Source organism: Dromaius novaehollandiae, chromosome 6 (assembly GCF_036370855.1).
Source record: "Dromaius novaehollandiae isolate bDroNov1 chromosome 6, bDroNov1.hap1, whole genome shotgun sequence".
Lineage (NCBI taxonomy): Eukaryota > Metazoa > Chordata > Aves > Casuariiformes > Dromaiidae > Dromaius > Dromaius novaehollandiae.
The window spans coordinates 44,310,053-44,333,137 of NC_088103.1; the positions used below are offsets into that span (position 1 = coordinate 44,310,053).

At 37.9% G+C, this 23,085-nt stretch overlaps 2 protein-coding genes across 10 annotated transcripts in view; both read left to right on the top strand.

Annotated features, from left to right (window-relative positions):
- TACC2 (transforming acidic coiled-coil containing protein 2) overlaps window positions 1-17,924 on the top strand; it is a 136,005-nt gene extending 118,081 nt beyond the window's left edge. For 8 of the 9 annotated variants that reach the window (XM_026114965.2, XM_064514337.1, XM_064514335.1 and 5 more), the window contains 7 exons: window positions 1,937-2,080; window positions 2,976-3,052; window positions 7,801-7,844; window positions 14,147-14,307; window positions 14,893-14,999; window positions 16,017-16,137; window positions 17,370-17,924. In XM_026114965.2, coding sequence (XP_025970750.2) covers window positions 1,937-2,080; window positions 2,976-3,052; window positions 7,801-7,844; window positions 14,147-14,307; window positions 14,893-14,999; window positions 16,017-16,137; window positions 17,370-17,435 — 720 coding nt within the window. In that variant the 3' untranslated portion in view covers window positions 17,436-17,924. Of the gene's footprint in view, window positions 1-1,936; window positions 2,081-2,975; window positions 3,053-7,800; window positions 7,845-14,146; window positions 14,308-14,892; window positions 15,000-16,016; window positions 16,138-17,369 lie in introns of those variants that run through there. The other variant, XM_026114968.2, reaches the window with a different exon arrangement.
- Window positions 17,925-18,003: 79 nt separating this feature from the next.
- Window positions 18,004-22,528, top strand: LOC112992088 (CD59 glycoprotein-like). The gene is made up of 3 exons (XM_026114969.2): window positions 18,004-18,609; window positions 19,481-19,597; window positions 20,196-22,528. Exons 1-3 carry the CDS (start codon window positions 18,555-18,557, stop codon window positions 20,399-20,401), a joined length of 378 nt encoding a protein of 125 aa, XP_025970754.2. The 5' UTR covers window positions 18,004-18,554; the 3' UTR covers window positions 20,402-22,528.
- The last annotated feature ends 557 nt before the right edge of the window (window positions 22,529-23,085 follow it).

The window sequence follows — 23,085 nt, forward strand, 5'->3', positions numbered from 1 at the left end:
CTTATCTTGCCCTCCCCATTAGTGCTAACCAACCATAGAATCCTGCTAAATCAGACTGGTCATTGAGGTCTGACTTTACACAGTTCTCTGGATGGATGGAAAGGATTGCACAAGGCTGTGGATGACCAGGCCTCTGGAGACCAACTTCTGGGTTTTTAAGCAAGCAGTAAAATGAATGGGCGAGACCTGGCACAGGCTGTTCTGCTTGATGCAGAGGTTGGGGCCAAGAGCACATTGCCCTGGCTGGGGCTGGGTGAGGAAGAGCGTGAGTCTAGGTGTTTTTCAGCAATTTCAGAACAAACCCTCTCATCTGGGGCTCTCTTGGGCAAACCAGGGCAATTGGGTGATCCAGACCAGTCCCTCACCCTCTAGTTCCTGTGAAATGGAGGTGGCAGCCTGTGTCCAGATCGTGGAAGTATCCTGAGGGTGATCTCACCTGTATTTGTGTATTGTTGTGTGGATTGCAGCAGTCTGAGGGAATCCCATTTCTGTTCTCTGAAACCTGGAAGCATGACAGAGCTCATAAAGGTGCCTGTTACTGTTAACCTTTTCTCCCTTTTGGTTTCTATGTGAATTTTCTCTTGTTCTTTATAAAGCAATTTGTTTTAATTTTTTGTGACAGTTTCATTCTCCAGCCTGTTTTAGCCTGGTGTTGTAAGGAAGCAAAGCTTAGGTGATTGCAGTCATCTGTGTACTGTCTTCCCCTCTCCTCCTCCTCCTCCTCCTCCCCCAAAATTTTGATTCCTTAGCCGATTTCATGCATGTTTAACAGGGGAGTGGAACATTAAATCCCAACAATAGGGATATGGTCACTTCAGCCCCTGAAATTATTTTTTTCAGCACCAGCAGCTGAGGGAATATTCTGATACGTTTCTCGGACAGCCAGAGACAGTACCCAGGCAGGCAGGCAGCATGCGTGTGTTGGCTGGTTGATCACTACACACAACGTATTGGTAGGGGGCAAAGGGGAGTATAGCTGTGGAGGTGTCTATATTAAAGGGGGGTCATCTCTGAGGGGGTTGCTTTAAGGAAAAAAGCACATGGAAGATGCACTATGGTACACTATGCAGGGGAAAAAGTGTTGCCAGAGTATGAAAGCATACAAATCCAGACGGTAGTTCTGCTGTGCACGGTGTCAAAAAATGTTTTTTTGTTTAGCATCTTCCTTCCCAGCTGTCTTTTATAATCTCCCTGGTTTTAATGCACTTTGAGTAGTGTTGTTTGTATTTGGACTGCTATTTGCAGGGCAATGTATCTGAGTCTCGCATAACTTTTTTATTTTTCTGTCTTCCTCATTTCACATGCTGCTTGCCTCTTGACTTAATCTGGACCACTGACACGAGTAAAATTGGCAGCTGCAAATAAAACCTTATTTAACTTACTAATCGCATGCTAAATACCAGAGGGTGGTAACATCACTTCGATATTCACACATTTTATGAAATAATACTTATGATAGATACGGTATATTGACAGGTCAGAACCAAGAGGGTGAGATATCTTTTTGCTCCTGTTCATGTGGTGTCGTCTATTGTTTTATGGAAGCAGAATTCCCTTTAACAAGCTCTCTGCCTCTAATTCTAATTTCCTCTCCTCAGTTGCTTTTCTTGTGTGTATTTTTATGAAATTGCTGCTTCAGTTGCTAACTTTTCTAATATCTGATCCTCAAATACTGGGGACAAAGTTCTGTCTTTATTTTCTCTGCATAAAGATACTATGACTCTCCTGATGCTTTCCTTGGATCTTAAATGTGTATTTTCTGATTATTAAATCCAAATTTTCTCATCAATGTTGTTACTGCTATTATAATTTAGTAGTGAACAGGATTCTAGTGCTAGCTTAAAACCCCAGTGCCTAGCACTATACTTAGAAAACATATTAATAAAATACATATTTAATGCTTCATTTCTTTGTATTTAAAAAAACACAAACACAGAGAGAACCTGCCATCCCAGCAGATATTTCCATCTCTAAAAGTGCACTGTACTCCCGGATCGGCACCTCAGAGGCAGAAAGCACCACAGGTCTTCTCTACCCACAGCAAGACTTAGACTCTGCACTACGACTTGCCAGAGCAGAGGTAATTTTCTTCAGAATCCGGAAAAGGAAATATGTTTCGTTTGTGGTATAGTACTTCCCTGTTTTTTCCCAAATCATTTGCAATTACGATCACTTGCTCTATTCTTGAAACTGCTCCCAGCTGTACTAGAGTCTACCAAAGCAAAAGGTGCTGTATTATAAGTTTTATTTATTTGCTGTAGATGAAAATCAAGCATTACGTGAGAGGAATCTGTATTGTTTTTAGACTCATCTGTACTCTGTGCACCTTGACATTGGTATATAATTTTATAAACATTGTAAGATGCTAAAAATTGGTATTTCACAAAGGTACATGCAATATTAGTCTAGTTCTTAATAATATTTGCACAATCTAGTTTTAATCTAGTATCTTAAACTGTGTGATAGAATGTGTTAAGGAAAGGGGCAAAAAGGAGTGCAGCCCTTTGGGTACAAGATTTTGTGGCTACTCAGCTCTACATAGGCATGCAAAAACAGTAGATCCCCTTGCAGAACAAATCATTAGATCTTATTCAAGAACCATGTACAAAAGAGTTCTAAGGTTTCTGTCCAGATCAAATCAGACAGAATGACACACCATGTATAGGGAAATATAGTATTTCTTTTAGTGTCCTGTTGTAATTGAGGATGAAAGACAAAACAAGGATAACATTGCATCTACTTTCCTAAGTTAGTTTTGGGGAACTTGAGTGTGTTTCCACATCCAAAATTATTTACTTGGATCTTGCAGTCTGAAACAGAAAAATTCTTTGGGGATGCTTGTATCTGCATTTAAAATCTGTTTCTCTGCTGTTAGAAGTGGATATTAAATAAGAAATTGTACACTTACTTGTCTTAAGTTCCTCATTAATGGAATGCTTGTTTTTACTTGTTTTTCTTTGCTTTCTTTGTTTCAGATTGTGGCCAAGGAAAGAGAAGTAGCTGAGTGGAAAGAGAAATATGAAGAAAGCAGAAGGGAAGTGATGGAAATGAGGTAAGTTAACGTGTCACTAATCACACTGACAGAGAGGCTCATTTCAGCCACATACAACGCTTGTACAACTGTATTGGTTAGCTGAAAGTTGTTGTTTTTTAACTGCAGGCTTTGGATTGATCCTAAACTCATGCTTTGTTATATGTGGTGGGCAAAATTCACTTTTGTTCAAAGTAATCATTGAAAACTTCTATGTTGCTGATCTTATTTTCATCCTCAAAACACTGAGTTAGGGGATCTTAATCTAGGTTACTGTACAGGAAGAATTCCCTCCTGTTTGTGCTGTGCTCCTCACTTGTGAACTGTCACATGGATTGTGCGTAGTGTTGTTTCTGTTGTCTGACTGAATGAGTCTGCCTGCAGAGCTGGCGGCATTATGCATGTGCTAATTTAAAATTCACTTTCCACAAATAGTTTTGCCAACAGAAAAAAGCATGTGAAGGCTTGTAAATAGGTATGAATTGTACTATTCATACAAGCTCCCTCCAGGGGATTATTGTAAAGTTTCTTTAGCAATATTAACACAACTCTAATTGTTAAATTGAAACTGAATAGCCACTCTGCATCATTCACTATGCCAGTCCATAAAGGACAAAAACCCTATTACTAGTAGGAAATCATTTATCACAGAACCACCATTCTGACCTCTCAGAATTGACCTTCAAGGAGATTCTATGTTTTCCTTAAAAGATAAGTTTAGTAACTAGAACTGTTTTGGACACCAAAAATCGTGGTCTCATGCAGATCCATTGACATTTTGTCCTATTACAATTTTCTTGTTACCCCTTTGTATCACAGAAGTGCCAAAGACCTTTTTCTCTCTGCCTTCCACAGGAATTAGCTTACAGTCCCACAGTGGTCAGCTAGTCTTTCCTTTGATCTGGACTAATCTTTTTTTTTTAAATTATTAAATTTATTAAGCATGATTTTGGTTCACCATTATTTACCTTGGATTTTGCTGGTTCTTTTGAGAGTTGAGCTTTTCATTTTTTTCTAGTTGTGTCTGTTATTTTATTGTATTTTATTTCTTCTTGGAAACCTGTCTTTACTACACTACATATCTGTATACTGGAACATAACTGGTTTGATCTAACTTCCCAGGCCAGATTGTACCACTCTCGGGGTGACAATGAAGTTATCTTCTAAAGTTGCTGTAGTGGATATAGTGAGAATCAGTATTGCTTCCCATTTAGTTTGCTGAAAGTTTCAGCTGTATACAAAATGTCCTTCTTCTCTTACGGTGGTAATACTATGAGAATGACATACAGATGAGCTTGACCTGCTCGTTGATCTGAATCTGAGAAAGTCACCAATTATAAAAAGAGACTGTATAAAAATATTTTATGGGGTCTTTAAAGTCTACTATTTCCTACCTTCAGACACAAACTCATAAACAAAAGAGAACTGTCAGGTTATTTTAGAGTCCTTCCTTTAAGAAATAATTTCTACAGTAACTTCTGAAACTGAATTTTCTTCAGAGTCACTTCTATTGTAGCTCCAGCTTCTTCCTCCCAAGATTAAGCATCTGAACAGGTATTTTAAAGCTAAAGCCAGTGAGCTGTATCAAGTGATGGCCTGTATTATTTGCTGTATAGGCATCTGGAAAAGGCAGGGAAGCCACCTTATTTCTTTGGATCACCATCTCTCAGTACCGAGGTGATTTCTCTCCCCTCTCTGGTGCTGTACTTGGGAAAGAAAATAAAAACCTGGCATAGCTCTCGCAAACGAATAATGAGGGAAAATGGAAAGGAGCTGCTGCAAACAGTCACACCTAAGAAACAAAATAAGGAATATAGAATTTTGAAATTGGGTAAAGAATGTCTCAGAGTCCTGCACACAGTCAAGTGCTGTACTTGTTCTATTCTGCAGAAACTGCCTGTGTGTGCGGGCAGAAACAGAGGTTGCTTATTCCTCAGTGAAAGAACAGGCAGCAACACAGAGCAGCTGATGCACTATAGATAGGTACCCTCCGTTTCCTCACAATAACTTGCTTGTATGTCTGTAGTCTCAATAAAATTTGGTTCGAAAAAGTCACTTTATCCAAGCCAAATTTCCCATGTACACATTTCCCATACATGGAAAAAAAATTGGCTAATATTGTCACAAAATAATAAAATACTCATGTGCCCACCAAGAAAGATTGCTCTTGGAAGATTAAATGTTGGAATAGACCATATATGATAAATCAGAGCTGCAGCAGTTAGAAGTGATGTAACTATTAGAAAGGAGTTGGGGAAGGGCAGGGGTTATCTTGAGTTGCATACATAAAAGCATTGCTTTCCACAGAAGGAGAAGCAATGCTCCTTAATTTAAGTCTTGCATACTATACCTGAAATATCCAGTATTCAGTTAAGTTCCCAGAAAAACATCAGAGTGGAGGAAATTCAGAAAAGAGCAGACAAGATGAGGAGCCATAATAATGTAACATATGACTATTGGAGAGATAAACAGCGGTGGAAAATACCATAATTTAAGGCAGGCAGGATATTTGGATGTCTAATTGATTATGCCTCAGTGTGGGAAGTTGAGCAGATGACCTCTTGAGATTCTTTCTAACCCTGGATTTCTGTGTTTTTATGACTTATGATATCACAGGAAGTTAAAAAATAGGCTGAATGTTTAAAATATCAAGTTGAGCCTATGTGGCATGTCAAGCTGGGATTAAGATGTGCTATCACAAAAAGGAGTGAGCATATTTTGGTTATCCAGCTATCGTGAGCCATATTTAGGCTGCTCGAGTGATAGAGGCTTTTGACATGAATCTAGAACAAGAACCAAACTTACTTACTGATGCATGGGGAGAGCTGTTATTAACTGCTTTACTACCTTGCTTTCCAAATTGAGAATTATTAAAATCAATGGCATGTCGTAACATCCAAGTTTATAGAACAGCTACCGCATTATTCATATGGCTGGATAATGCAAAGAATGTGATATAGACTGAACAATGCTAAGTTGGCAAAAAATAAGTAATTGATAATATTATTTCACTTTCCTGCCAACTTCTATGGTGTAGCCTAGTCTGGGAAGTTTCTGTAATATTAGAGCATAGCTTTTAATGTCGTGTTCATTGCTAAGAGTCCTTGACTTCCTTTTCTAAAGTGCGAAAACTTTCTAAAGGATGACTGGTGTTACAAGGATGTAACATGACTTTAAAATTATTGTTGCTTACAACAGGCTTTTTTTTTTTTTTTTTTTTTTTTTTTTGAGGCAATCTCTTTTGGATGTGAAACTGATCTTCTCTTTTAGTGGAAAATACTTGCACTTATCTTTGCTTTCAAAAGTGCCGTTTATGCTTTTTAAAAAAAAAAAAAAAAACAGTAGATTAAAACAATATAACAGCATAGAAAGCAGCAAATCCTCACCAGGGCCAGCCACTGGGGATGCAGTGGAGCTGTATAATTTGTGCGGATCTCTGCCCTGCTTTCCAAGAGATAGCACAGCATGTGACCACATTGTCTTTGGCCCCAGTCCCACAAATTGTTATTTCTGCCTGGAGCCCTATTGAGGTCAGCAGGATACACAGATGTAAACACTCTGCTCTGCTGAGTGCTCTGGAGGATGAGGGCAAGTAAGACACCACTACTGACCTGTGTGGAAGGTGGTCTTCTCAGGCATTTCCACGATCCGATCCAGGTTCAGATTTCACATAGGAAGTGTTGGAGTTTACTGCAGTTGTTTTTGGAAGCCCCTCAGCTCTCCCCATTCATTACCGACTTTTTTTTTCAGAATTTTTGCTTTCTGTACACATTCTGTATACATCCTTTCTGTAACCTTAATGATTGCAGCAGACTTATCTAAAATATGGAAAGCAAAAGCAAGCTAACACTTCAAAAAAGACATGTTAAAATACTAGTGGATTATTTCAAAGATCTACTTTAGATGAAGCATGTGGTAATTTTGTTTTTTTGTAGACTGTCCTATGTGACTCACAAATCAAAGCACATATCAAGCTAGTCTCATTTCATTAGCTTTATTTGGCTCTGGAAAAGGATGGATCATCTTTCTAAATCACTTTTAATCTGCTTATTTTGGCTAACCTCTTTCCAAGAAGGAAATTCAAAGCCTAACCTGAGTATGTGAAATAAAATAGGCTTAAAATTAACATTTTGCAGCCTCTGTTTCAAAACAGATTTGCAAAAATAGGACAGGATGAACATTGTGCTACACAACTGGCTATTTTGGTCTTGTTCCCTTAAGTTCTAATGGATGAATTCTTCTCGTTTGGAGAATGGAAGATTTGGTAGATATTTTTTGGATGAGAGTCAGCTATATTTCTGTTAGGTTTTGCCTTTTGCTATCAGTTATAACCTCTTGAAGTTTATATTCAAAATAAGCAAGCACAAATCAATAAAAGAATAAAGAGGGGAGGGAAGAAAATAATGGAAAAATCAGACTCTACAGAACTTTTAAATTAGTTCAACACGATTATGTTTATATTTAAATCATGATTGGTAATGCAATTTGGGCATGTTTAAATAAAAGAATTTGTTTCAAAGCATTTCCTCTTCCCTCCCCCCACCTATATATTAGTTTACAGAGAATTAAAAATCAGAATCACCATTTAAACTGTCAATTTTATTTGTTACTTCAGGTTATAAAAATCATATGGAAATGTTAAGTGGATCTGTATCCCTTTTATAATGACACAGTTCAGTTATTAAGTAGCATTATTTTTTAAGTAAGCATTAGCAATTATGATGTTTGCCAAAAGCTTTTCTTTTTTTTTTTTTTTTTTCCTCTTATAGGAAAATAGTTTCAGAATATGAGAAGACGATTGCTCAGATGATAGGTAGGTGTTTTTGCTATCAAAGATGCTATTCTGCACTCTGATTTTCTGAAGGGAGCATAGAAACATGGTTTAAGTCTGTGGCCTTCATTTTGATGCTAGTACACCTGCGGATGCTGCTGGGAATTGTGAATACATCTGAGGACACAAGTGTGTGCTACTAGGTTATGATGAAAAGCTAGTGTTTCATTTTGCAGAAGGTAGACCCTGAGGCAGTCGAGGTAATACAGAAAGGTTAGAGCTCCTTCTTTTGCAACAAAGTAAACTGTTCCATAGGCAAGTGTTCAAATGCTTTGCCCCAAATTCATGGGTATCTCTGGGAAAGAAATTTAAACGACCTAAAAACCTTTTAGTCATCTGCTTGCAACTATGTTTTTAATTGGAGATACCAAACTTAGCTCTTTGTAACAACGGGGATTATCTGTGTTAAGTACATTGGTCAGGCCAAAACCTAGATTAACTCCAATCCTGGCTGAGTGATTGTGAACGGCCAATCCACCTCCCCAGTTATTTACTGACTTTAAGATCTAAATTACAGAATTTTTTGCCGCACAATAATTAAAAAATGCCTTTGTTAACAGAATTCCTCACAAATAAAACATGCTACTTGCAGTACTTTCCAAAAACAAAGGTTGCAGGACTCCTATGTTTTCTTGGTGTTGAAGGCCTGGCCCTGGGATACAACTTTAAAGACTCTTTAGAAGGCTTCAGAAGCTCTTTTTCTTAGTCCTGCTGTAGAAAGCTCCCATTGCCTTGTGCTGCCCTGTACCGCTTCAGCTGGCGTGGCCCGGAGGAACTTAGGACTGAACGGTTCATTATGGCTGAATGCCTGGGGGAAAGCAGGAAAAGAAACAGTAGCCGCTAAGAACAGTGGGACCAAGCTCATCTAGACAAGCTTGAGTTAGCAATATGGGAGAACAGTGAAATAGGCTTAAAGGCCACTAGGAGCAAAATGCATTCTAGTTAATTCCGGGATGTGAGATGCAAGAGAAAGGCTAGTCTAGCTAGTGATATCATTCATGAGTAGAGAGTGTATGATGTATCCAGGATTTTTGTACAGTGTTCATTTAAAAAAAAAAAAAAAAAAAAAAAAAGTGTTATTCCTCTGAGAGAACTGTCACAGAGAATGCAGTGTACCAGGATCACAAACGGTATAGGTGCATCTGTCTAAAAGATTTTATAGCAAGGAAGCATTTTTATGTATATAGTTTTGCCTCTTTTAAAATTCCCTCTGCTCGCATACAGGCAATATTGCATGACCCGCAAATGTTTGGTTGCTTTTAAAGCATTTTTTTCCTTTTAACACTTGAGTTGTGTTTACACATTGGTAACAAACTTGCTTATTTTTGCCTAAAGAGAGTGAGAGGAAGCTATTCAACTGTCTGGTCCTTTTGCTGCCTTTCTGTATTTCACAGTCCCTGGGAGACATCCCAGCTTCCTTTCATGTAAAGGAAAAAAGAACTTAGAAATAGGTGTTCATCTCTTGCCTTCATTGTCTACAGTTTTGTGCCTCTGTTACCTTTTGTATGTAAAACGGAGCTAATCTGGGTACTTTCTGACATAATCTCTGTGATTCTCATCATGCAAGTGTCAAAATAGGAGTGGTCAGAGTTTGCAAACAACTCGGTTTCTTACATTTTACACAGAATGTTCTCTGATGTGGCTTTGTGCCCTATCATGGAAATTATCGAATGGGGCAGAGTCAGGGTCCAAATCTTCCAAATGTAATTTCACTCTTCTCTCTTACACTGGAGAAATTGTTTCCTGTTCGACAATTGTTTTTGTCGTCAAGTGATTTATTTCAGTAATTCAGAGTGTCATTTCAGAGTTTGCAGCATGTGGACAGAAAAACAGTGTCCTGAATCTGCCCTGCACTTAGCTTCCTGGGAACGATTTAGGGAGTTCTTCAGCTTCATCTGGCCATTCATGTGGACAAGTACAGGCCTGTTTTTTTCTCCCAAGCATACATACACAGTTATCAACAGAAGTTCATTTTCAATTGCAAATTCAAATTCTATTTTTGAGGAACAAATTAAAAAATAAAAATTAAGATTGTGACACCATAATGCAACAAGAAGGTACAGAATAGGGGTGCTAAAGCACAGGACAGCCATACATACATAGTAAAATTCTACAAATTGTCATTTCTTCCTGTTGCAAAGAAGTCAAGGATAGTTAAAGCATTGGGCCTCTGACCACTGAGGAAATAGGAAGATATTTAAACTTCAAATCAGAGTAGCAATTGGTGCCTCTTCTAGTCTATCAAATGGTCTATAGCAAGTTTTTAAGTGCAATGGCTATAAGTAGTGTAATTTGTGTAATTACTATAAGTAGTGTAATTTGAACTGGAACAACAGTCACACATGTGTTAGAGAAGTACGAAAATTCTACCGCACAGTAATATGTTAAATGCAGGTCAGCTTTCCCAGCATTTAAGAAAGTTCTTGATCTGATTATTCCACTTTCTTCTGTCCTCTGTTGTAAATTACCATCCCTTTTGATAAAAGAATTCACTCACCCAAATGCTGCATTGTAGAGGAAAATGACTGGCTATGTGCTATTTGTATATAGCCTTTCCTGAATTATCATCACAGTAATGTCTTACTGCTAAAGCAAAATAGGCATTTCAGCAAAAGAAATGCCTGTACAGTTCCTATTTATGATTTAAACCTTCTGAACTATTTATAAAGCCCTCTGTTAAAAGGTCAATACAACTGAACCTATGTCAAGAATCCTCTTAAGGAATATTCAGTTTGGTTGATAGGTCCTACTCAGCCTTTTGTAGGTTGTCATGTGTATATAAAATGAATATTGAAAATGTTACATATTAGCAATATATGATTGTGTATGTGTTTGCATATAAAAGCATTGAAAACATGCATTGCAAACAGTAATTCTCATTGATTTCAAGGGCTGTGGCAGGTATTTTCTGTCCTATACCTATAGAATTGAGTATTACCCAACTTGGCTCATACAGTTAGTTCCATGTAGTGCTCTGTACAGTCTGAGTTTGCAAGCTGTCAGTGTATAGATTCCTTTTAGTGGCTCTTTGCATATATTTTTACCGATGGTTTAATTTCTTTTTCCTTTCTTCTTGCATCTGCCTCAACCCCTAACACGTTCTTGTTCGTACTGCAGGGAGAGGGGGAAGGCCTTGCTACGCAGGTTTTCCACACTAGCCTGCTCTGCTCATGCTGACTGCTGCCTGGGTTTTGCAGCCCACAAATGAGTGGTACTGCAGCCCCGTGTAACAGAGCCTGTATAACCCCTGTGTTCACTGTACCAGGCCCAGCGCACACCTCTGTCATCCACAGTTCCCTTCCAAAATTCCTGTTCTGGATTTACTTTTTATTGCTGGATTTGAAATGTTGGGGTTTTTTTCCATTAAAAATGTATCCATATACTTGTAAGCTTAAAGACATTATTAAATTCTCATTGTGAAGAAAAACAGGTATTATGCTTTGTGCATTACAGGTTGTTGCATTACTTATTTTCTGCTTTCCTAACGATTCCTGATTTTCTATTTTGCTTCCATTTTGTTGCTTCTTGCTATTTGCTTGCAAAAACAAACAGGCAAGCCTGGTAAGTAAAGCTTTTCACCAACTTTCACACCAGCATTATGCATTTTTCTTTTCTTTTGCTTTTATTCTCTGTTTGCTCCATTCCCATTAAGTAATATAAGTAATACTTAGCGGAGCCTGAAAGCAGATCTGCTAGCCCTGTGGTGGTGATCTGATTCTGTCAATTTAAATAAGTATTATTCCCGAACATACTATTACTATTGTTGGTCTGCCATGGATAGTGTTTTCCGCAGACATGGAAGCCATTTAATTAAAATCTTTTAATTACATAACCTCATACTCATAAACTTCTTTAGAAATTAATATCCGTAACTGCTTAAATAAGATTTGAATGGCAGGCATTATCACCACAGTTCTACTGAGCAGCATTTTCATTAAAGCTAAATCATAGTTTTGGAAAATATCTCATAGATGTCCTAGTTCTACTCTAGCCAGATGCCAGTTTGTTTTTTGTAGTATGTAACAACTTTTGTTCTAAATGTCTTTTGACTGTTGATCTGAAATTGTCAGAGATGCACCTTTTCTAAACACACACTGGAAACTTTCTCTTGCTTCTCCAATATAAATTCCTCTTTGGAGTCTGAATAGGGCCACAGCTCACTCTGTGATCCAGGGAGATAGATAGATATATAGAGATATATACATAGAGATATATATATATAGCATGCAGTGGAAGGGAGAAGAAAAAGTGAGCATCTGATATCACTTGCCTCTAATTCCTGAGTGGTCACTGAAGTGAGGCTGGGGATGAGTTTCTGAAAGCGCTGGTCCAGCTGTCTGAAGAGAGAAAAGGGTATGCACTGGGCGGAAAAGAACAAGCTTTATAGTTGTGAGGGGGAGAGTCATGAATTACAAACTTTTCAGATTGCCCCAAAAACAAACAAGAAGCAAGCTGCTAAAATACTGTGGACAATAATCTCTGAGATAAAGCAAATATGGATTTCCTTGAGTTGTCACATTAAATACATTTAAATGCATTGCTTGATGACGCAAACTCATCATTTCTCCTGCATGGAGTTTTGCAAAGGAATAGGATCCTGTCAGTTAAGTGCTTTGAAATTAAGCTCCTATATGGTTCATGATCTCCAACATGCTTAAGTGAATCTTTTGTTGGAAGATAAAGTGACGACTTCTCAGATTTGGGAAAATAAATGAAGGATGATAAACCACAATGATTTCTCTTTTTTTGGGGGGGGCTCAAAGTCCCCAAAAGTGAAAATGGAAAAGAATGTCTGGGGGTGTTTTTAAACATCATTAAAGTGAAATGGCATTACAAGGCTCTGTTTCTCAGTTCTGCCATATCAGAGGTGTTTGTTTACCAGTAAAATAATGCTGTTACAACTTCCAGCACTGCAGACTCAAGTGCAGGTCCTGAGAACGTTACTGGTACTTTCAGTCTTCCCCATGTTGTAGAGCAAAGTAAGCTCGGGGCCTCGGCGCCGTTTGTGTCACGCAGCGCGACCGGTGGGTGTGCCGAGGCAGAACAGCTCCAGGTGAACGCAAGGCATGGACCTGCAGAGTGTCCTCATCTGTGCTGTGTGGACTTAGGCCAGCAAAAAAGCGTATTAAAAACTGAGTGTCCAAAAGCAAAAGGTTAATCTCAGTTTGGGGAGTCACAGTATTAACTCACATTTCAGAGCTGACCAATACTGCGAAATGTTTATTTCAAATGAAGGCTTCGATTCAAATGAAGAACTAAACTCTTGTCAGAATACTTCAAAATACAGTTGAATGAAATGTCAGCTTAAATGAAAAATTGCAGATTCTAAAATATACCATACTTTTTACATGGGAGTACTTCTCACCTTATTTTTAATTCCAGTGTAGACATAGGAAAACAGTAATTAATATAAAGTTGCCAATCTTTAGGGGTTTGTTTTCAGTTCAGTTTCATTTAAAGTAGTCCTTAGAACATGGACACAAGAATTATATTTTAAGATGCAAAGAATGAGCATTTTATTAGACAATGTCAGACTTTTTCTTTTAGTGTTATAAAGATATGCTAATTTATTACTAGGTCCTTGGAAAAGAGTGTTCTTCCATATGGATTTGGATTCCTGTTTTGTTCTCCCCACCCTCCCCACTTCAGTTTTAATTATACAGGAGAGAAGCTCAAAAGATGTTGCATTTTCTGCAAACCAGAACTTAGAAAGTCTGTCTAGTATTAGATTTCCTTTCTGGTGCTTTCCTACAGTACTCCTAAAAACAAAAAAACCCCACAAGTTTTACAAACTATTTTTGCAAGGGTGCAATGGGACAATTTGAGTTGAATTAAATTAAAATGACTGGTCTGTACAGGATTAGACAAAATGCCAGGAAGTGACAATCACATATCAGAAAGGGCAAATAAATTATTTCCCATGCTAGTAATGTGAGGAAATGTCATTTCCTTCAGCTAATGCCTCTTCAGGCAAACAGGGAAAATCCAACATCTGCTTCTTTCATGGGAACAGCTGAGTTCAAAGTGAAATAAATCATCAGTATGAAGATGTTCTCACATTTTTTCCCAACATTAAAATAATTAAATACCTCTAGAACTAGCAGCATTTTTTCCAAAACAGGACTGTGTCTTTCTATAATACTGACTTTTCCGGATCTTCTGCAAACTTACTAATATACAACATACAGCACAGTATAGTGGAAGCTATAGATGAAAATGAAATCAGCATTCTTATTGCTATTATCCTTCTGAAAATTGCCTCCCCGCCCTTTTCCTTCTAACAGAGGATGAACAGAGAGAGAAGTCCGTGTCCCATCATACTGTTCAGCAGCTTATAGTGGAGAAGGAACAAGCTTTAGCAGATCTGAACTCAGTGGAGAAATCACTGGCAGATCTTTTCAGGAGATACGAAAAAATGAAAGAAGTGTTGGAGGGGTTTCGGAAGGTGAGTCATATTAAAGTCCCCCTCCTTTAAAGAGCCAAGTACTGTCATGTGCCAAGGCTGTCATGTGGCAGCATACAATACAAGGAGGCATGTTTCTGGTCACGAGTCTGATTTACTACATTAGACTGCAGTGCGCGGCGTGGAGGGAGAACATCAGTAGGCATTTGTGCTGTGTTTTTGGAATAGCTCTAGAAAGGTTGTTTTGCACAAGAGTAACTTGCTCCTCTGTATAACACTGCAGTTCCAATAAATGTCACGTAACTGAAGGACTTCAGCATGTACCAGGGCTGGCTTTCAGACTGAGAGTTCTGTTATAATATAGTATGTAAATTCCTTAGGTCAGAGATCATGTCTAAAGTGCATAATGTAATGTCATCCTTAGACAAATTCCATCCAGATATCAAACGCAAAAAGAAGCATTGTAAAGCTTTTTGCATTGTGTAGTATTGCTTCAGATGGCCTCTGCGTGTGGGTGTCAGTGTAAGACTGCATCCCTTAAAATAGTTGGGTGCGAGTCCCACAAGTGAGTGCTTGTCACACACTTCAATCTCTTGAATTAAATTTAATGTAATCTTTTCATTTAAGAACGAAGAAGTGTTAAAGAAATGTGCACAAGAGTATTTATCACGAGTAAAGAAAGAAGAACAGAGGTATCAAGCTCTCAAAATTCACGCTGAAGAAAAACTGGACAGGTAATTGATTGTATACATATCTTTTTAAGAGTTTGTGCTGCAAGAAAGTTCTTGTGGCTCTTGCATCCCAAAACTGCTCCTTTAATACGCAGAGCAGAAATGCTCTGTGGTGGCAGGTGGAATGAAATGCCCTAATGAGAATTTGTGTATTGTGCTGGTGTCTCTTCCAGCTTCTGACTAATTAAAAAAAAGAAAGAATTATTGTCATACTGAAAGGGTCCTCCAAGAGGGGGCCATATAGAGTGCCTTTAATTTTTACCTGTATCAAATGTATTTGTGTTTGTCTGATTTTCCAGGGAAGATCAAGAAAGAAGCCGTTAGCTAGGTTTATGCAGCTGTGGAGGGCTGTGCTCAGATATTTACATCTGCAGCTAATATTCCTGCCCCCAGTGCTGTATTAATGTCCCTATGTCAATCAGCAGAACAGATCATGTAAGTGCTATTCAGCTGTTTCAGTGCAGAATCAGTCAGGTGGCCTCTGTCTGTTAATACCAGCTATCTAAGCTAGATCAGCCACTGTGTGCTGAGGGCCATGAGGAGTAGTTGCACGAAAGATCCTGCCAGCCTTGCCTGGATAGTCACTCCTTAAGCTACCATGAGGAGTGAACATCTGATTGTGGCTTGAGACAGGCAGCCCTGGTTGCCCCCCTTTTTTTTTTTTAATGCTTCTGTGTAATGCCCCAGCAAGCATTTCTGGGGATTAATGTTCGGAACTCATATTACACTCTCCATGATGTCACTGAGATTGATCAATGCCTAAAATGAAGTGATGCTTGGTTTCACTTCCCAGCTGTGGGTCTAGTCTGTAAAAACTGGAAAACAGGTTTAGAAACTTCCATAAAATACCTCTAGCTAAATGATCTCCAGCACAGATGTCTCAGAGAAGCAGGGGGGGAACAATGCAGACATTAAGAAAAGATTTTGCAGCCTCTGCTGAGAAAGGCTCAAGCTTTTCAAGAGGAGAGGGCTCTCCTGTAGAGAACCTGACAGGACAAAAATCTGCTCTTTTTTTTCTAGAGCCAATGCTGAAATTGCACAAGTGAGAGGCAAGGCTCAGCAAGAACAGGCAGCGTATCAGGCCAGCCTTCGCAAAGAGCAGCTGAAGGTGGATGCATTGGAAAGAACACTGGAACAAAAGGTAAAGGGCGTCTCTCAATACCCTGGGAGAGCAAGGGCAGAGAAGGCGAGAGGCTTGGAGTCACTACTGTTTCCACTGTTTCGCATTAGAGGATGCAGTTTGGCTACTGGCACAGTCAGCATTTACAGCAACTTACTCTTCAGTGAAGTCGTTCTTTTCATGCAATTCTACTTTCCATGTGGAGTTTCTAATGTTTCCAAAGGTGTTTCCACATGACAACAGGTTTTTTACACAAGGGTAATATGCTAGGAGAGTCCCGCCAACTCCCTTTCAGAAATTCAGTTAGCGCTGAAGTCAACAGCGCTCCTCCCCAGCGTGGCTGCATCCAGGACTCTTCTAGAGCTCAGAGCGCGCCCGAGGTCTGCCCAAGGCCCTCTCCTGCTCCTTGCGGCCGGCTGGCCCCGCAGCTCCCCAGCCCCGCGAGAGAGCAGCACCTCCCAGCCCTTCACAACAAAATCAGCTGCATGTTCCCGGCAGCCTGGGCAAAAACTTCCCTCTGCCAGGCTTTGTTGTAAGTGATCTCAGCCACCAGGCTGTTACGGGCTAATTTGGATTCCTGCTCAGTCAAGCTCAGTGTACACCTGTGTACCCAACATGGTCCTTCCTTTCCTTTAATTCTTTGGTTTAAGATCATTCTTGTTTTAGTTCTTCCTTCAGCTTTTAGTTTTAGCTGTAATTCCAATGTTAAACGCAACCACTTTCACTATAGACAAAATGATCAGCTACAGATCTATGCAACTTAGAACAACAGCAGTTGTAGAAAATCCCCATTTACATCTCTTGTTCTGTAGCTTAGCAAGGCAACTTACTTCCAGTATGATGCAACTGGTTCTCACTTTGAGCCCCTAGGAAACAGAATGTAAATAATACTGTAAAAGAGCAGCCCAGAACCATATTTACACTATGTAGGATTATAACATGCTAAGAATGACTGGGATAAAGCAGTATGCTTTAGTGCTAAATTGCATTTATTCAAGTAGGAGGAACTCTATGTGGAAGTAAGCATATTGTTTGAGTACGTTATACATAATACATGAATGTATGCAGATATATATATATTGATTTGAGATTTTTTTTTTTGGTCACTTCTAATTTCCTTCTGTTCCCAATATTGGTGAAAACATTGTCTCGCATTTCTCCCAACCTTTGGATTGGGAGGATTATTTTTTAAAGCCCTCATCTTAATGCAGAAATATTTTTCATAATATTTAATATTTCCTTTTATTTTCCAGAATAAAGAGATAGAAGAATTAACAAAGATTTGTGATGAACTGATTGCCAAAATGGGGAAAAGCTAACTTTTAACCAAATTTCTGGACTTCGATATTGAGTGCAATATGACCATTGGCACACTGATGTCCATACATTTATGTGGACAGGTTATATTTTCACTTTTTCGTATGCACTACTGTATTTTCTTTCTAAATAAAGTTGATTTAATTGTATGCAGTACTAAGATGACTATCAGAATTTCTTGCTATTGTTTGCATTTTCATAGTATAATTCATAGCAAGTTGATCTCAAAGTTCCTGTATCAGGGAGATTGTCAAGTTCTCTAATAAATTACAAATTGCTGATCCTAGCCTTCCCTTTGTACATGAGTTCCCATGTTGGATGTCTTTTGGATTTAATATAAACATGTATTACTTGCATGGGGACTCTTGCCTTAAGGAGTGTAAACTTTATCTGCATTTGCCGATTTGTAAAATAAAACTAAAAATGAAAAAAATTAAAATGCATGTCACTTAAATGAAATTCTCTATTGTAAATAAATTTTTTCGTTGAAAGTTGGAGATAAGTATGACTTTATTTTACATGCTTCACTTGATTACTTTATGTGCAGCACCAGATACAGCACCCCTTATTAAGGAACTCCTTCAGAGATGGTACTTTATTTCATTGAGTAGTGTCGCTGCACGTTGATGCTACTGGGACACTCTGCCAGGACTTAGTGATAAGAATGAACTACTTATATGCACATACATGTATATGTATGTAAATATATATATATGCTAGATTGGGACCATTCAGCTGTCAAGCATAGGCTCGATCCTACAAAATGTTTAATACTCTGACCCTGATCCAGCAAATCACTTGGACAAATGCCATGAGACTGTGCATGAGCTGCAAATTGTGACATCAGGTGATGGGATGGTGTTTTTTAAGCCTATCTACCGTTCATATGTGAATACATTTTCTTCTTCCTGCTCGTGGCAGAATTTACCTGCAGAGTCTGTGGAGGTGAAGTACATGTGGTTAGAAGTACAAACAGAATAAGCTAGATAAGTAGCATTTTCGCACACCTCTTTATCCTATAAGCCATCCTCTGCAGAGGATTAGGTTTGTAAGATAAGCGTTAAGGCTTTAATAGCAAACAAACTGCTTTCTTTGTCTAATGGCACATCTCTTGTATCTTCATGATGAGGACAGTCTTCAGCCTGGTTCTTGTCAGCTCCCTTTTTGTAATCAAAAGTAAGTCAACTCCCTTTCCTTTTCGTTCCTTTTTCTTTTCTTTTTTTTTCATGGTTTCCTACCTTAGGCATGGGCTCAGGCGCTTTGGTGTGTTCTGGGCTTTTCTCCTATGTTTGTTTGTATTCAGATTGTGTATGTGGTTAGCAGCGCAGAGTTTTACCTCTGCTATGTAATGTAAAATATAAATATTTATGCCAACAAATTTAAATGGGTCCCTGAGGATATCAGTTGTACCTTTTGCTTTGCAACATCTAAGTATGGTATTTTAAATATGTTTCATGTTCATACCTGCTTTCAAAATACCACGTAGTTTGAACTAAGGATAAACTCTGGGGGGAAAAAAAGGATCAGGTTACGATTGTAGTGTTTAAACAAAAGCAAAACTCTTAAGATATATTGCTGTAGCCTTCTGGCTGAATTGATACTTTAAGAGAAAAAATCTTACCATGATCTGTGTTTACTTAAGTGTTTATAGTGTACTTCTTAATGATATTTGGGACCAAAGAACATGCTGAAGGGAAAAAAATGATTATACTCCAACTTGTTCTAGTGGACGCTGCTCTGAAAATGTTACAAGAAGGTGTGGATGCAATTACAGAATATCTGATACTCATAGATTATTTTAAGTGCAAGTTATAACAACCAAGTAACATGTGACTGATTTTTATGTCTTATGGACTTTTATGTCATATGAGGACTGATTCTGAAAAAGAAACATTGATAGGATTTTACATCATCTTTAGCTATTTTTAATGCATTTTGCAATTTTTGCATGTTCTTCAAACAAAATTAGCTGCATAGCTGTTGTTTTAAAATATTTTTACAAACTCTAAACACTACTATTATAAGATGTCTTCTTTCTTAATGACAGGTGAAGCACTGCAATGTTACACTTGTGTGGGTTCTAGTGATGAAGACTGTAACAGACAAGGAACTCAGCAGTGTCCAGGGCATTCAGATGCGTGTGCAGTGATAAGAGGACAAGCAAGTAAGTAGCTGCAAGCACTTCAGACTCATTAAATATGAATAATAGAAATAAATAACCAGTGTTGGAAGGAGAAGAGGGTAGTCAGATAAGGAGGAAAAAAATGTTTGCTCTCAAAATAAATTCTGGTAATAAATCTCAATTCCTAATTTTATTGGATTAGCAGCAATCTAATACAAATTCTCACTGAGTTTGATCTGTTAAATTACCATGATGTTGAGCCATATCCAGACTACATGAAAGCTATAAAAGAGTATCTTAAATATTACCACTTCTTACTTAAATCTGTCATTTTTAAATTAAATGACTTATCTTGAAAGTAAGAAAGAAAAGAACCTAATGAGACACTGTACTTGAGTAGGTTTCAAAATATTTAAGGTGCATCAGTTGTATCAAAGATAAATTACGATTATTGAAACTTAAGTGAGAGCTTGGGAGTGTGCTGTAATCTGATGCAATTGTATCCATTTGCTTGTAAGAATGGCCAAACCTTTGTTGTTCTTGACTATTGGATGGTCAAATTCATGTTAATAAGAGACAGATATGAGTAAGTGAAGTTGAGCATCCTGCTATGTTTGGGTTCAATGTGGCTTTGTTCCAGGTGGCATTATGAAGTCCTGTTCATTCAGGTCGTTCTGTGAGCGGGCAAAGAGAGACGGATCCAGAGCGCCTGGAGTGAGTGTTCACTGCTGTTACTCAAACAATTGCAATGCAAAAAGCCTGGGCTCAAGACTCACCACTTCAATGAGCTACTTATCTCTTCTCATCTTTACACTGTTTTGGCACCCATTGTTTAAGTTGACATGAAAAAAAAAAATTAGTACCATAAAGTAACAAGTCTGCCTTTTTTGAAAAGATTTAATGTGTTTTCTAATCATGTTACTCTGTGTACCATATTTTTCAGTAGAGAAAAAGCAGTAGGCAGACCTGACAGATGTTAAGATAAAAATTGTTGCATCTGTTAAAGAATGTCTTGACATATATTTAAGCATATATATGCTCTTCTTATTTAACCTAAGGGGTTTATTGTGATAATATGTAACATTTTTCTATGACTTGGATAATGTATGTAAAGAGAAGGAGAAATCTTAGCTGCAAGTAGCAGCCTTGTACTATGGTAAAGGGTCAATATCTTCTAAATGCTGCTTAGTGTTGGCTTACGTTCAGAAGAAAGCTAAAATTTTCAAGCACAAAGTCACTGAGAACTGTAGTGAGCCATGATGCAGCTAATCTTTCAGAGAACATTTGCAAACTGGGCAAAGCCAGAAAATTTGAAATAAGTGTGGTATACAATCATTACTATAAATTGCTTAAGAGATGGTCATTAAGAGAATACTTCATGAAAATGTTAAGTATATTTCCTGAAAATCCTTTTCTATTCTTGTCTGATAATGTAAGAATCTTGCTATGACACTGTAGGGAAGGAAAAAAAGAAAAAAGAAGCTTGGAAGTGGTTTTGAGATGGTAAGCTCCCTTCCAGAGTTCAACAACTTCTATCTCTACTGTTAGTTTTGAGAACAAGATGGTTAATCCTTGAGAAATAATATTTTTTAATTCAAATTCTTCTTGCAGTTTCAAATAATATAGTTCATTCTTCACTGTCCTAAACCTGGTTCTGTGAGAGTAAGAGTATAGTCTCACCCCTCTCTCATTGACATCAATAAGTGGGGGAGCTGGTCTGTGATGATTTGTATACCCTTTAAGTTTTGCAAAGTAATGGAATTACTTGGGGACCTTTCATGATGTAAAGAACTAAATCAACGTAATCAATGATCACATTTATTGCAGTCTTACCAAGTAACCACTCAGGAATGGGCCACGTCACAGAAGGCGTTGTACGTCACTAGCTAGCAGGCAGACGTTACTTTGGGAAAGTAGAGGTAGGTGGTACCTCCATTGATTCATAAGTGGGAGTACAGATATGCAGATGATCAGTATTCAGATTTTTAATATCCAGCAGTGATGATCTGATCTAATCTCCAGTACACACAACACACAGAACTAGCATAAAATCCAGTAGGTGTAACTCAAGTATAGCAGGTCTTGCAGTGGAAAGTTCTAATTTTGTTTGCTCACTTGGAAAAAGATATGGTCATCAAGTTTATGGAACTCACAAAATACGTGGCAAATTAGTTTTTCACTAGCTTTCTGTTGTGACTTTTTCTACTCATTCTTTGAATAATCAATTCCAGGCAGTGTGTCTTAGGATTCTGAAGACATCTACAAAAAATTTATCAAGAAGATTGCAACCTCTAGAGAGTTGCTTTAAGTGAAATTGCTGAAACTTCCGAGTCCAATATATCCCTAACCTGCCTTTTAGCTGTTGTCTGTCACACGGACCAAACTGTCCCACTGCTTTCTTGTACAGTTTCCTCTGTCTGGATCCTTTCATCATCTTTTGTAGTTTGTGAATGCTTCAGACCGAGACTATCCTTTTGGATTTTCTTTGCATGGGATCAGAAACAGTGGGATTCTGGTCTGTGATTAGTTGCTAGGCACAACCATAAAGCTATTAAAAAAGACTGCAGCAATGCAAAGAGATCTTGGCTGAGAAAAAAAAAATTTAGACTTAAATATCTCATATGCTTAAAAAATACTAGCTGATAAATATTTTTCATTTTATTCTCAGTTTGAATCAGTTCCTTCAAGGTGTTCTGCTACACTAAACATGTATTGATTGAATCTTTTTTTTTGATTGTGCTGTAATGACAAATCCACATCATATGTAATGTCTGTATATGCTCTGTGCATTTTCTTAATGAGAAGTTAAAATATATGCAATGTCTGACAATGTCTCTCAATGTCTCTCAACAAAATTGCATCTTTTATTTGGGATTTCCAGTTGTATGTGGCCGCCTGTCTTCTGGCAGAAATTCAAGCTTTCTCAGTAGGATGTATTGCTTAAATTGTTAAATAAAGTAAAGCATGTTGATAGTTTTCTTACTGTGAAATTTCTATGATAAAATAAGAAGGTAAGGCTCTATTTCCTTGACAAAGACCATCTGTCATTCCTGACTACAGCCAATACTTTGATCCTTTAGGTAACTCACAGACACCCACCACTTCCATTTGATTCAGCTATTCAGCTCTTAAAGGGCTATATTTTTCTTTTTATGGTTCTGACACTTTTCCTTCCTAGTTATGAACCTGAAGTGTGCATGCATGTATATATCTAGAAATGATAAACTTTATTTATGGATTGAGAAGAGATATTTCACAATGATTCTTGGCATAAACATTAACAGCAAGACAAGCACAGGAACGAGATAGAACAAAACAGAACATTTTAAAAACTCTGTTTTAAAAAAAAAAATCTCCATTCAAAATACAGAAAGTCTTTTAAGTTGCCGTTAACATGACTGTGCAGAGCTATTCCTAGTCTTATGTAATTGTCTTTTGTTTCACTGTTTTGAGGTCTCAAAACCCATGTAATTATTTCTGGCCCAGTTTTTACAGTTTTTAACTTCCTTGATGTTGACAGACATTAGAGA

Coding starts and splice junctions, on each gene's coding strand:
- LOC112992088 (XM_026114969.2), top strand. CDS start 18,555: ATGATGAGGACAGTCTTCAGCCTGGTTCTTGTCAGCTCCCTTTTTGTA. Junction 18,610..19,480: donor CTCCCTTTTTGTAATCAAAA/GTAAGTCAACTC, acceptor TCTTAATGACAG/GTGAAGCACTGCAATGTTAC. Junction 19,598..20,195: donor AGTGATAAGAGGACAAGCAA/GTAAGTAGCTGC, acceptor GCTTTGTTCCAG/GTGGCATTATGAAGTCCTGT.